Genomic DNA, 15,244 nt, shown 5'->3' on the forward strand with positions numbered 1-15,244 from the left:
TGTTGTTGCTAATGTTAGTGATGGGTTAAAAATTAAAAATGAAAATTTAATTGATTTTTGATAACCACAAATATATTTATTTTTGCTAGTAGTTTCTCCAGCCGGCCTCATGGGGCTACTTTGTTATTCTATTAGTCTTTCCTCAAAAGAGAAAAGAGAATTTTGATACTGCCCATGGGGGGGGTGTCTCTTTTTATTATTACTTCAAGACCTTTCTTTAAGATATGTTATCTCACTTGTAGCAAACATCATTAATCCATTGAATCAGTTTTTGGTTACTAGGCATAAGTGCTGGGGTATAAGACACTTAGGACAAGGACCTTGTCCTTTCTGGAATCTGTGGTCTCCCTTTTTCTGTTAAGTTCAAAGCCTTTGATAGAATTTAAAAATATGACCTAGAGGGAGTGCATCATAAAGGGCAATTTCTTTTTATTTTTTAAAAATTTTTAATGTTTTTTGTTTATTTTTGAGAGACAGAGACAGCACGATCAGGGGAGGGGCAGAGAGAGGGGGAGATACGGAATCAGAAACAGGCTCCAGCCTCTGAGTTAGCTGTCAGCACACAGCCTAATGTGGGGCTTGAACCCACAAACTGTGAGATCATGACCTGAGCCGAAGCTGGACGCTTAACTGACTGAGCCACCCAGGAGCCCCAAGGGCAATTTCTTTAAGTATGATTTATACCCGACATGAGTCGTTTATGTATTATTTGGCCATTGAAATTCAAATTAGGAAATAGGGCTCCTGGGTGGCTCAGTTGGTTAAGCGGCTAAACATCCAACTCTTGATCCAGCTCAAGTCATGATCTCATGGCTCGTGAGTTCAAGCCCTGCATCAGGCTCTGCGCTGACAACACAGAGCCTGTTTGGGATTCTCTCTCTCTTCCTCTCCCTCTCTCTGCCCCTCCCTCTCCCCTCTCTCCCCCTCTTTCTTTCTCTCTCTCTCAAAAAAAAAAAAAAAAAGAAAGAAACAGGAAACAACTGCTAACAAAGTATATTATCTTATTAAAGTATCTCTGTTGTAAAAGTATATAGTGGTAAACTATGATCTGCGTAGGATATTGGCCCTTGCTCTGTATCCTTTGAATTTTTGAATTTAGCAGCTAAGTTATGTGGCAGAGTTTCTAGGTCTTTGAAACTGGAAAAGATTGACACCTCATGTGGGATCAATATTCAGTCCAAAAGAGGGCACAGCTGATTCTTGATCTCTGGCTCCCTCTGTCTTCTGAGGGAAAGGAGACCCCTTGGGTGGGTAGCTGGGGGCAGCTCTCAGTGTTAGCACATCCTCCTCCCCATGCACTTGAGGCCTTTCCTGTCCTCCCCTAGCTTAGGGGAAGCCTAAGCGTGTTGTCAGGACCCATCCTTCTGGTAGCTCTTGGGGTCTCTATTCCCTCCCGTCCCCCTCATGGGCTTCATCAAAGCTTCCCCTGCAGGAGCCAGGAACGGGCTCTGGTCTCATGAAAATGCCGGTCCTCAGGAAAGCCTCCTATGCCTCTCCCCCTGGACTCACCCTTTCCCTTAGTCCTTATTTTCTCTCATAGAAGCCCCCCTTTTTTTCTTTATGCTTGGCACCAAGGAATACTTCATACCTGTTTGTGATCTTGCTCAATCCCTGCCGCCTCCATTTATCGGGCTGCCAAATGTGTTCATCTCACTCATCTCTTGGAATCGGCCAGAACATTGCATGTGTTCAGTAAGTCAAGATGGCGTCCCACATTCCACACATAAACAGATGGCTCCTTTTGGAGGTGCTGGGTTTGTGTTTTTAAACTCTACCATGTATTTATTTGGTCAGACTCCAATGTTTCCTATCAAGCCAAACCCCAAAAGGAATATATTTCTTCCTTGACATCCAGCACTGTGAAATTCTTGTTTGGTTTTGAAGAATGATTCTAGATTTTTGTCCTGGTCACTGGGCACTGAAGAGAGGACTGTGTGTGCCCAGTGTGTTGGTCCAGATATAGGACGACAATTCTCCTTTCTTCCCTTTTTTAATGCTTTCTCAATACAGAAGTTTTCACTGTGCATTTGAGTTGCCTAAGGTGCTCAGGAAATGGGGAGAATAGAGAAAAGGCTTCCAGACCGGTTGGTCCAGTTAAGGCACTTAAGTGGCTTAAGCCTTTGATATTGGTTTAACCAACTTAGGAAGTTAGTAAGGCAGGAGGGCTTTCATGGATAAATCATTCTCCCGCCCCCCCCCCATTTTAACTGTGTCCACTGGGCACTGTAAATGGTGGCTTTTGTCTTCATGTGCGGGGGAGGCCAGGGTCTACCTCAGAGGGACCCAATTCTACCTTTGCTTCAGCTGAGATTTCCTGACAGCGTAATCCTGAGGTTTAAATAAAGCCGTGCAGTTTTTGCCTTGCTCCCAGCTTCCCAGCGAGACTTCAGAAACACCGCCTGGTCTTTATGTATTTCGACGTGTCGCTTTCCACCTCTGGTGTCCTTGGCTGCAGAGGGAGGGGTGTCATTGTGTCCTCAGTGCGGCCCCTGGTCTGAGATCCTTACTCCACAAACATTGATCGACTAATAAACAAATGCTGATTGACTGACAACATGTGACTCACAGCAGGGATGCCCGTGTGGCTCCTGCCGTCACAGAGTGTACCTGAAAATTCTAGTCCCTGGTGGTGGGGAGAGGGTGGCCTTTTGTTTGTTTCCATCCTTGTAGTTAGACGTGAGCAAAGACACTGTGGCCTCAGAGAAGTTGGAAGTTGGTGAAGGACAGGCCATGAGCGGAGTTTCTTTGAGGGGGAGGGACGTAAGCCGTGAGCACTAGCCAAGCAGGTCTATGGGAGCAGGAGATGAGAGGTCAAAGCCAAAGTGTGTGCAAGAGTGTGTGGGGGAGGAAAGCGCATTTCCCCTCTACCCTACTAGGTTCTTGGCTCAAACCCTGGCTGTAATAAAAGACAGATTCACAGGGGAATATAAGGATGTTTAATTACGTGAATACCTCCTGCATACAGGGAGTGCCTCAGGAAAACTCCGCTAACTCCTCGCAAGGACCCAAGATACCACCTTAAATATCATCTCCAGCTCAAGACAAAAGAAGATGTTGGGGGGGCCCTCGAGGGGGGCACTTATGGGGACCCACAGGGCCTCTTGCTGTCAGCAAAGGTATGGTTGTCATACAGATTTACGTCCACACCTTCTCCATTGAGAAGTGTTTCCAGTCCTGATTTCCTTTATAAATGCAAATGTCTCTTACAGAAGAGGAACATCTAGACTTTAAGAGCTTCTCCATTGTGGGCTGTTGGTTAAGCCCAAGAGGCATATTTTGGGGGTGGCAAATTCTGTTCTCCTTCAAGTAAAAGAAGGTGTAAGGTTAAATTGGCAGAGTGAGAAAGTCACAAAACAGAGAGACTGGGAAAAGAGATCAGAGCACCCTTTCTTTATTAAAGAGCTCTGGAGCGAGGTTCCCTGGCTCTGAAGGAACGAGCCAGGGAAGTTCCGAGCCAGGGAAGTTGGAGAGATGATGCAGAAAACCAAGGTCAGAAATAGATGTAAAAGGATTTTACTGGGAGTGCTCTCAGGTGAGGTTCCCTGATCCGGACAGAATGGGCCAGGAAAGTCCTGTGCGAGAATAAAGGGCGGGCTTTATATAAGGCAGTACTTTCTGATGTGTGTCCAGGGGCAGAAAACCCCCTTATAAGGTGAAGAGATGGGGCTAGGGCAAATGATGTGTTTCTGGGGAGCCGGCAGCAGGCAGAAAGTTCCAACATGGTGGTCCGTCGGCCATCTTGGTATTGTTTGATGGGATGGTCTCTTTTGGTGTTGTTCTTGGGAAAGTCCGGGATGGCTGTCTTTCGGCCATCTTGGTGTTCTTTTCCCCAGCCCACCAAACCTGTCAGAAGGCAGTAGCCTCAAGAAGTGAAATCAATGCCCTGTTTAGAAAGGTGAGAACATAGGGAGCTCTGCCCTGCTCCCCACAGAGCAGGGCACACAGGGCCCATGGACCCAGAAAAGAGATTTGGATTTGAGATCATTACCTGGGTGTATAGAATGAGTTGATTACATTGGACAAGGACTCTTGCTGATAAAGGTTGGAGAGGAGGCAGGTGGCTTTGGGAGACTGAACAGAAAGTATCCAAATGAGGGGTGGAAGAACCTAGCAGCATGACCCTGGACGGGTGGGGCAGGGCGGGTTACTCGGAGATTCAGCCTGAAAATAACGATGGACAGGATTCCAGAACTGTGGGATTTGACTTATCTTGCCAGTCAATTTCTCTTCTCCCTTGACCTCCAGGAGCATATGAGGGTGAACTGTTCTATTCTTGTGTGCTTCTGTTCTTGATGCCAAAGCCTAGAACATGGCTGCTAATCTGATGCTCAGTGTGAGTTGACTGAGCCAAGGAGAGCATCTGTGTCCCACTTCCAGAGAACATGTCAGTGCCACTACCATCAGTTAAGACAATCTTTCAGAAGGCAGCACACTTCTGAAGGGGGAGGGAAATCAAGACTTCTGGGACTTCTTTTAGGAATGAGAAGCTGAGCCCTCACACAGGGTCAACATTAGGCCCTGGGCACCATCCATCTCATGCCACCCCTCCACACACGCCTCTGTGCTCCCATAGTAATCTGCTCTCAACCCAACACCCCCTTCGCATTTGGTACCCATCCTTGAATTTTTAGGTGTCTGTTTCCCCAGTGAACCAAGTGCTATGTTTGTGTATCTCTTGCGTGGCTGTGTGCCTGGCACTTGCCGGGCGCTCGGCGTGTTTTAACTCAATCACGCATCATCCGTCCTCCTCACTCATCAAGTTGGGGCAGTTGAGAATGAATGAAGGATTTCTACAGTGGTGATGCTACCTCCCCTTGTAAGGTATCAGGCTGGGAAGGATTCTCCCCGTTCTGCTCATGAAGAAGCTAAGGTCTAGTGGACTGGTTCACAGAGTCCTTTGTGCGTTGAGATAGTCATCAGAGAGGTTAAAGACGAAAGTTCTGATGCATGGGTCACAAGGGCAAAGATCTGGATTTTGATGGTATGTGATTCTGCCGCGGACTGAGGGAGTCTGTGCGTGCTTTTCAGATCCCTAAGTGTTTCTGATGTTTGGCAAAGTTTAAGAATTGCTGGCCTGTGTCTGTGCTTCGCGAACATTCACAGACATACAGATCACCAGGGGATCTACATGCAGACTCTGATGCAGCAGATCTGCGGTGAAACCTCAGTCATCTCTCTCTTTTTTGTTGTATAAGCTTATTTCTTTAGTAGAGAGAGGTGGAGAGAATCCCAAGCAGGTACCGTGCTTTCAGCACAGAGCCCGCTGCGGGGCTTGATCTCACAAACCATGAGACCATGACCTGATGCTTAACCAGCTGAGCCACCCTGGCGCCTCCTGAGTTGGCATCTCTAACAAGCTTTAGGCAGGCTGGAGCTGTAGACCACACTTGCTATACCAGGGTCTGGGTGTCCAGAAACTTCTGAACCAAATGCAGGAAGAGAGAGGGTGGCGGCAGGGAAGAGAAGGCCAGGGGTCTGTTACGGATCAAATACCTGGTGCCAAGAGACCCACTGTGTGCCGTCACCTTGGAAAGCGTAGCCGTGATTGGTTGGGCTTTGCTGAGTCCCCTGTTGTTGCCAGGATGAGGATGTGGAAGGGCACCTGGCTCCCGGGGTCCCACCCCGACCAGGTCCAGTCACTCACCACGGACAAAACCCAAAGGCGGAGAGATGAGATGTGGGGAGATAAGAAAGGGATTTATTTCAATGAAGCTAACACCAGGAAGACAGGAGACTGATGTCTCGAAGACAGTCTCCAAAGTGCTGAAAATACTTCCAGGTTTATATAAGGCGAATGCAGGGCAAAGGTCAGTGAATACCTGCAGGTGGGCGGTGAAGGTCAAATCCATCATTGTCTTGGAGTCGATCACTCAGGGTCTGGCAGCTCAGGGCTGGTCGCTTGAGGAGGGAGTTTCAATGCCCACGGGATGCTTTGCCCACTGGGTCTTTTGCCTGAGTAAAGAGACAAGCTGGAAAGAAGAGTCTGATCAATTAGAAAGTACAGATCGAGTCAAAGCGGAGGTGGCTGAAGTCCTTGTGGACTCTTGCCTCTCCATTTTAGCAGATTTGTCTCTCAGTCACACAGCCCAGGCCCCTCCGTGGAGATGAGCATAGCCACCCCCCCTGCTCGGCCACCCACACCAGCCCGTTATTCAGCGCCTGTGAAACCAGATGGAATGTCTTTGTTTTTCCTGCCGGTGCTGCGGGTCCCTTGGGGGTGAGGCTGCTGTCAAACTGCCCCTTCCGTCCAGTGTTTGCCACAGTGTACCCCACCCCCGTCACAGCTGCAGAGGCTCTAGGATGTCCCGTGCCTGGGCCCTCAGTCACACATGTCAAGATTAACAGTGAAGAGTCTGCAATAGTAGCCACAGGCACTGCTCCTGAGAGTCAAGGGCTCCCGGTGCCCCAAACTTTGCCTCTTGGGCATAAGGATTATTTTAAGCTGGTTGGTTTTTAAGAAACAGCAGATATAAGGAATGCTCTGTAAACTGAGTAGAAGTTACCATTTTGTAAGAGATATTTGCTTTCACGAGGAAAATCTCCATTTGTGGGCGTGTCTTCCTGTCTGCACCAGGGATGTTGGTGTGAGGACCAAACCTCTAGCAACTTGTCACGGAGAAGGCCAAGACTTAAATCTGCATGACAACAATGCCTTTGTTATTTCTGAGCTTCTGGTCACCTTGCATGACTCCCCTTCCCCCACCCCCCTCACCTCCTCAACATCTCCTTGTATCTTAAGCTAGAGACCGTGTGTTTGTAAAGTAGTGTCTCGGGCCCTTTGGGGAGTTAGTTTTCCTGGGCAACTCCCATATATACAGAAGGCATACATGTTATTAAATGTCAGTTCATTTTTCTCCTCTTAATCTTGCATTAAAACGGTGATAGGGTTTTGGAGTGGTGCTGGGGTCCGGAGCCGATGGCCAAGAAAGAATTCTTGAGCATTGGGTGCAAAAAAGGTCATTTTATTAAAGTACAGGGACAGGCCCCAGCTGCCCCGGGGTTGTGAAGAGTGACCAGATATATACTGTGGAGTTGGAGGAGGTAAAGTGAAGAGGAAGTTCCTAAAGGGATTTTTATATGTTAAAGAGGGTTAGTATGATATTGGAGGCCAAGTCATTGTCAAGCTAAGGGTGTTTTTCTTCCAAGAAGGTATTACTATTAAGAATGTAGGGGGATCTTGGGGAAATGTTGTACTTCATATTTGCCTCAAGTATTTGTCAGTGGGCTGCGGGTTATAAAGAAATTACTTTTACCGGCCATTTCTTCTTGCCTTTGATGGCCCACATCACTAGCGAGGGGAGGGTGGTGTTAGGGCTCCAGGAGACAATCTGTAGGTTTCTGGAGATTAGGCTGTTGATAAGGTTGCCTTTTTCTTATGATTTACTAAGATATTTGTAAACTGATGGAGACTCCTGTCTTGCATGACCGTGATCTGTATCAGTTAACCGTTTGTTTTTCTTTCTTTTTCCTTTATTTTTGAACAGCTGGGAGTGTCCAAGGAATATCACACATACCCGCCTAGAGATGGGGGGGGGGGGATGACGGGGGAGCGTTGTCAACTTTTGCTTTGCCCTCCTTTGCCTTATGCTCCCTCATCAATGGGGTCTGATCCAAGAACCCAGAAAGGTAACAGGAAGATTATTTTTCCTTCCCTATAATGCCAGTGCTGGCTTTCCTACTTAATTACCTTAGCCTCAGTGTTGTCTTCTCTGAAATAGGGGTAATAACCTTGTAACTGCTAACGGTACATATAAAATAGACAATATGTGTCAGTTACCTGGTACAGCGCCCACACACAGGAAGGACCCAATAAGCGGTTATTGGAAATCACCACGAAAAAAAAAGAGATGCATGGAATATTAATGTTTTCTGTGTGTTTGGTTCTTAGTCAGGTCTAATAAGGACACGAAAAAACGAATTCCTCATCTCACCGTTACCTCAGCTGCTGGCCCAGGAGCATAACTATAGTGCGCCCGCCGGGCACCATCCTCACATACTGTACAAAAGGACAGCTGAAGAGAAGGTCCAGCGTTGCCATGGCCACCTGGGCTCCAGCGGACGTCACCTCCCAACTCACCCTCCCCACACATCTCGAAGTCCAGAGAGAGAGCATCACCACCCAAGGTTGCAAAAGCAGCATTTTTGTGGACGACGCAAGAAATGTATGTAAGGAAACTTTTTCTTATTCTGTTCTTATGTGGGCCTTCGGTAGTCTTTCTTGAGTGCCTTTGGGTATGTGGGTTTTACAGGTTAAAATGGGGCTACCCTAAGCATCCCCAGAAATTAGTCTTAGAGATGGACCAGTATTCATCTGTGTCAGGCAAAAGCTACGTGATCAATTGTTAATTCTTCTAGACTAAACTAGGAAAGATTTTTATTGAAGTTTAGTTTGAGAGAGAGAGGGTATGCATGGGGGAGAGGCAGAGAAAGAAGAATAGAGAGAGAAGCCCAAGCAGCCTCTGCACTGCCAGCAAGGAGCCCCATGCAGAACTCAAACCCATCAACTGATCATGACCTGAGCCGAAATCAGGAGTTGGACGCTCAGTTGACTGAGCCCCCTGGGTGCCACACTAGGAAAGATACTGACAGCTTTTGTTTGGTTTTGTTTAGCATCTCCAACTTTTTAGTTATGGGCCCCAATATTAACTTGGTTTCTGTGCTCGTGAGAAAAATACCCAGTCTCCCAGTGATGATGTGCTTGAGCATTTGTTCTTTTTGAGCTCTTGAAGGATAGCTTCACAGGACAGGAGAATATTGGCACCTCACTAGATGTGACAGTGAGATACAGGGACCCTTGGGCATGGTTTGTGTCCTTTTGCATTTTGTAGACCCAGCAGTGTCTAATGTAAATACAGTTTCAGCCCCAAAAGTCGTTGTAAATGTTCTAATGGCATGTTTTTTAAAAACTGAAGCTAGGCAAATTCATTTTAATAACGTATTTTTTGAAACCCAATATATTACAAAATATCCCAACATGTAATCAGTATCAAAGTATTATCAGGTATTTTAACTTATGTTTTGGAAATCCAGTATTTGTTTGACACTTAGAGCACAATTTCAGTCTAGACAACAAATTCTCATCAGACATACTCATCTGTACTTTGATTTCATAAAATGTAAGGTTGGGAAGGTAGATTTACATATCTGAGTTGTCCCAAACATACTTGTTTTTCAGTAACTGAATCAAGTGTTGCTTTCTTAATTTAAGTTGAAGTGACTTAAAATTAAAATTAAAAATTCGGTTTCTCCAGTGGCATCAGACGCATTTCCTAGGCTCAGTAGCCATGAGTGGCAGATGCTGCTGAGGTGGATAGGGAAGCCGCCTGATGGTTCCCCCGAGGGGAAGAGGAGCCAGCATCCCTCCGCTCTAGATTGGGAGCAATAGTGAAATATTGTGTCTCAACCATTGTAATTGGCCTTCGGGGTTTGGGGTGTTAACAGAAATATCCTTTAAGGAACACCTGTCTGGCGTGGATTTGTGATAATAGTGGTATTCATAATAGTGGTAATATTCATAGTGACAGTTACATGTATTTGATAGATACCAAAGCTAATTTTTAGAGCAGGCTAATGAGGGTTATTATGGATATTATGTTCTTTTCATTGATGAGGAAACTGAGACTCAGGGTCACTTATCAAAGTGGCTGACCTGAGGTTTTATATCTAACTAAATAATTTGATCTCTTAATTTCATTCTGTGGAGAACTATTATGACTTCATTAGAATGACCGTACCAGTTGTTAAAGTATGAAAATAACTCTATTAATATTACATTTCTTTTTTTTTTAACATTTTTTTTAATGTTTGTTTGTTTTAGAGAATGGGGGAGGGGCAGAGCGAGAGAGGGAGACACAAAATCCAAAGCAGGCTCCAGGCTGTCCGCACAGAGTCAGACGTGGGGCTTGAACTCATGAGCCATGAGATCATGACCTGAGCCAAAGTTGGAGGCTTCACTGACTGAGCCACCCAGGCGCCCCTGTATTTATTACATCTCTAAATGCCCTGTTCCCTCCCAGCAACCCTTGGGCTTGTCCCTCTCCATTAACTAAAAGGGTTGTGTCTGCCCAACATCCTGAGGATTCCATGTCTCTTCTCAAAGGCCATGGCCAACATAAACTCTGTTAAGGTGGTACCTCCCTTTTCCGTGTTACAAAATAGTTAATATCATTTTAAATTTCACCCTGACCATGCTATTTCCCCAATGACTAACTCAATATAAGGTCAAGGAGTCCTTACTGACCTCTTAAAGTTAGTTTGTATTGATGAAACAAGGGTATTAGACATGGATAGTGTTCTGTTGGACATAAATCTCTAAATTTTATTTAGAAAACATATAAAGCATTAGGAAATTAGAGGTAAAGGATAATGTCTATTTCTGCAGTGCTTAGCAGTAAAATAAAATGAGCATTATCTGATTTTAAAAACTATACTGATAAAATTGATTTGTCTTGATCTGCTGTACCAACTAGATTTGTAGATTGTTTGGTTGTGTATTTTTTTTTAACTCATTATAGTCTTCTTGAGTTCCTGAGTCCATCCATCCACCAGCTTCTATTGAATGCATCTTTCTTCACGACAAACTAAGGGCAACGCCCCGGGGACAAGCACCAAAGACATCATTTATCAGTAGATCAGTCAAGTGTTTGTTACCTAGACTCTCTCCCACCCGTGTTTAGATTTCTGTCTAACTCCTGCGGATGTTCTCTACTGATAATCCCTTCCAAATGCTCTTCTGTTCATTGTAGATGCCCCTCAGCCTCCCACGGAGGACACCTATCTCAGGTTTGATGAATACGGGAGTGCAGGGCGACCCAGACGATCGGCTGGAAAGTCACAAAAGGGCCTAAATGTGGAAACCCTGGTAGTGGCAGACAAGAAAATGGTGGAAAAACACGGCAAGGCAAATGTCACCACGTACATCCTCACAGTCATGAACATGGTAAGGGAGCTCGTCAGGACTCCAACCATCCTGGCTCTCCGGCGCAGGCTGAAAATCACAGAACGTCCTTGCGTGAATTGAATTGCAGAGATAGCTCCATTATTTTACTGCCCCAAAAAAGGTTTTGAGGAAACTGGCTTCATACGGACATAGATTTGGTAAAACTGAAGCCTGCATAGTCATGAGTATTGTCTGATACAGAGTTTGGGAAATTTTCAGATTTTGTTTATTTTTGTTTGGTTTTATTGTCCCAACAGGTTTCAAGCCTATTTAAAGACGGGACCATTGGAAGCGATATAAACATTGTTGTGGTGAGCCTCATTCTTCTGGAACAAGAACCTGTACGTGCCCAACTTCACTTCTTTCTTAACTCATTCTGCCCTTTAGGATGCACTTACTGAACACCTACTACGTGCTGATCCACGAACTAGTCCCTAGAGTTTTGAGCTTGAAAACATGCTGCCCCTGTCCTCAAAGAAAGTACAATCTAATAGGGTTGTGTACTTAACCAAAACATCACAGAGTAATTATTTGTCTGTAAATATATGTGGTATATATGTATGTATACAATGACACATAAGTATGATTAAATATGCTTCTGTAATGTCAATATTAATGTCTATATACAAATACAAATATTTTGTAGGTTTCACAGGGAAGGTGCCTTTGATAATAGACTTAAGGGTTAGTTGGGTGTTGGGTATTGGATATGCTGGGTAATTGCAGGTAGATGTCAAAGGATATTTTGAAAATACACTGAAACTAAGTCATCAGAAAATCCTTACAGCAAACCTGCCTCCCCAGCACCATCTCAGGAACGACAGAGAATAAATAAAGAATATTTAGCTGCCCTTGAGTTGATTGCCTTGAGGGGCCGGGCCCAGGTACGGGGTGAATTATTAAGCCAGACCGTATCATAGCATGTTAATTGCACGGTTCTCACTGCTTTGTAGTGTTTTGATGCCGAAACTGTATTTTTCTGACATGGGGATTACCACTCACATCATTTTTTTAAGTCCCCTGTGGCTTCTCCTCTTCATTTGTAACCCCAATAATTAATGTACAAGAGCAAGGAGTCAGAGACAAGACAAAAATGAATCTCATGGTCCAGGTGTGGAGAGCTACAGAGGTTAATGACCTGTCAGATTGTCCGTGGAATTTCAGAAAGGTAGAAAGGAGGGTGTGTGCTGTTGAGACACTTTTTGTCTGTTACCCACCCCTTAACACTTTGCCCAAGGACTTTGAAGCTGGAGGCATCCTCATTCACAGATAATTAAAGACCCAGTCTCAAAACCCTCAACTTGACCCAAGTCAGTAGTGTTAAGGACGGATTTCGGTAACTAATTCTGGTTAGGCCAAGTCCGTCTTCCCGCCTCAGAATCTTTTTGTTTCAGCATCCGTTTTTGGTTGCAACATCTATTCAGTGAGCTTTCATTTTATTGACTGATGGATGGATTGCTTTTAATCTATGATGTGCCAAGGCCTTTGCTGGAAATTCTGCTAGGGGTGAATTAGGTGTGGTCACTACCTTCCTCATGCTGTATTGAAGGAGGGACTGAACTTTATGACCATTAACTTACAGTTAAATTCTAGAAGCTGTGACAGTTGTATAAAGATGATATTAGCATGAGGTGAACATAGATATTCCTCACTGACGTCAGCTTATGTATTGTTTTTGTAGAAATGGAATGGGTCATAAAGTACACTCCTAAAACTCTGTATTGGCTTGAAATATTGTGAGCATCTACCTGAATAGTTTTAGGGGTTGTTGTTTTTTTAAACTTTGTCTCCAATCTTGGCACAGGTATTTTCCTCTACTGACCTTTATCCCTAGAAGCACGATGTTTCTGCATTTGCCTGTACACATGGGATGATTCCACGTTCTTGCCTCTGAGACACATTCATGCTCTGATTTGTGTGGGTTTCCCATAGGGAGGATTAGTGATCAACCATCACGCGGACCAGTCTCTGAATAGTTTCTGTCAATGGCAGTCTGCCCTCACTGGAAAGAACGGCAAGAGGCATGACCACGCCATCCTACTCACGGGATTTGACATTTGTTCCTGGAAGAATGAGCCATGTGACACTCTAGGTATGGTACAAATGGATGCTTCTCTCACACCTATGAAAATACAGTAAGAAAACTTTCCACTGGGTGGGTAGCCCTTAGGATCCTTCACGAGGAGACTTTATATTTAAATTGTGGACCATCTTTATTGTACCACTGAAGTCAGGGTGGAATGGTGAGCTCATTTCCTTTATTTGTTTTGTATTTTTCTTTATTAACTCTATTGGTGAGTTAATAAATTGTTTACTATTGAGATATTGATGAACATTGAGATACACTGTTTAACTAGCCAAGTTGTGATTTATTCTATAAGCGTCATGACTGCAGAACTGGGTAGCTGAAGAGAATTTGACTAACCTCCATGGTCTATAACTCTGTCCCTAGGTACCAGTCCCTGTTTTTAGAAAGTTATTTGACCCTTAAGGGACACATCTGTTCTATATTTGCCCAAAACAGTGAGTAAGGGCTATATATTCTACATCTATACTGTATTTTCTAGTATATTCCATTGCATGCAGTAGGAACTCAACAATTTTTTTTTTTTAATGAACTGACGATTGTCTAGATCAGTGTGATGGTGGTGGTGGTGGTGATGATGATGCCAGTGATGATAGGTTAGGTTTCTCGCATCATCTCACGGACCTCAGAGCAGCAAGGTGGGTGCAGTTGATCCACAAGCGTGCATATAATACTACTCGGGTACATAGCCTTGTTCTTCTGCTCAGGAGGACCCAGCCCTGGCTGGAATGATTTTATAGCTGCTCTTGGAAGGAAGTAGCTTTTGAAAACAGAAGCATTTGTCACGTTATAGCGAACAGAATAATGCACATAATCTGTTCACATTGTTCAGGCCTTCTCGTGTTATCTGCTCCAGAAAAAGACCAGGAAGTATGTTCGCCTAGAAAATATACCTGAGCTTTGCTGCTAATCCCACTGTTAAGTGGATATATTGCATTGGGTTAGCTACCATTGTAGTGGTTGCTCTGACCCCAATAACAAACTTAGATAAGGCATAGGAATGTCCAGTAGCTTACTATTCGATATATGAAATAGACATTATAATATTTAGGCACCTGGATGGCTCAGTTGGTTAAGCATCCAACTTCCGCTCAGGTCACGATCTCACGGTTTATGAGTTCAAGCCCCGCATCAGACTCTGTGCTGATAGCTCAGAACCTGGAGTCTGCTTTGGATTCTGTGTCTCCCTCTCTCTCTGCCCCTCCCCCATTCACACTCTGTTTCTGTCTCTCTCAAAAAGAAATAAACATTTTTAAAAAATTATCATATTCATTCTTCACAGGGTTATGAGGCTGGGTCCACTGATGACAATAGCTTTAAAAAGGCAAGCAAATATTAAATGCTGAATTTATCTATCTAGGCAGGACAGAAATCCATATGCCTTTAATTAGTTTTCCTGCCAAAAAAAATAAGTACATTAATCAAACTAAAATTAATTCCATTAACCAATGAAACTAAATAGTGTTGAACACTTTGAAGCCATAAGAAATGATCAGATATCTGCATGTGCTCCCTTTGGAATGACATCTGAAATTGCTCTCTCACAAGGGTTTGCCCCCATCAGTGGAATGTGCAGTAAGTACCGGAGTTGTACCATCAATGAGGACACGGGGCTTGGCCTGGCCTTCACCATCGCTCATGAGTCAGGGCACAAGTAAGTGACCCCTGGATTCGCCACTTTCTGTGAGAACTGGGTGGGCGATTCACTGGCATTCCCCTAGAATGGTGGAATAGGTAGGGTAAATCTAGGGTGAAGCCTAGAACAGTACTGGGCCAGGGATGCCTGGGTGGCTCAGCCAGTTACACGTTCCATTTCAACTCAGGTCATGATCTTACAGTTCGTGGGTTCGAGCCTCACATCAGGCTCTGTGCTGACAGCTCAGAGCCTGGAGCCTGCGTCAGATTCTATGTCTTTCTCTCTGTCCCTCCCCTGCTTGAGCTCTGTCTCTCTCTCAAAAATAAACACAAAAAAAGAATAGTACTGGACCATAAAGAGAGCTCAATAAAGGCCAGTCATTGTTGATGTTTTGCTCTTTTTATTTTTTATTATTTTTAATAGTTTATTGCCAAGTTGGTTTCCATATAACACCCAGTGCTCTTCCCCACAAGTGCCCCCCTCCATGACCATCAGCCCCCTTCCCCTTTCCTCCTCCCTCTTCAGCCCTCAGTTTGTTTTCAGTATTTAAGAGTCTCTCATGATTTGCCTCCCACCCTCTCCC

At 44.6% G+C, this 15,244-nt stretch overlaps 1 protein-coding gene across 1 annotated transcript in view; it reads left to right on the forward strand.

Annotated features, from left to right (window-relative positions):
- The window catches only part of ADAMTS18 (ADAM metallopeptidase with thrombospondin type 1 motif 18), a 136,741-nt gene that overhangs the window by 51,706 nt on the left and 69,791 nt on the right, over positions 1-15,244 (forward strand). Inside the window, exons 4-8 of the mRNA XM_029924217.1 lie at positions 7,889-8,162; positions 10,746-10,939; positions 11,197-11,280; positions 12,872-13,031; positions 14,574-14,679. Of these exons, the coding sequence (XP_029780077.1) occupies positions 7,889-8,162; positions 10,746-10,939; positions 11,197-11,280; positions 12,872-13,031; positions 14,574-14,679 (818 nt within the window). The remainder of the gene's footprint in view (positions 1-7,888; positions 8,163-10,745; positions 10,940-11,196; positions 11,281-12,871; positions 13,032-14,573; positions 14,680-15,244) is intronic.

The sequence above is a fragment of the Suricata suricatta genome, chromosome 16 (assembly GCF_006229205.1).
Source record: "Suricata suricatta isolate VVHF042 chromosome 16, meerkat_22Aug2017_6uvM2_HiC, whole genome shotgun sequence".
Taxonomy (NCBI): domain Eukaryota; kingdom Metazoa; phylum Chordata; class Mammalia; order Carnivora; family Herpestidae; genus Suricata; species Suricata suricatta.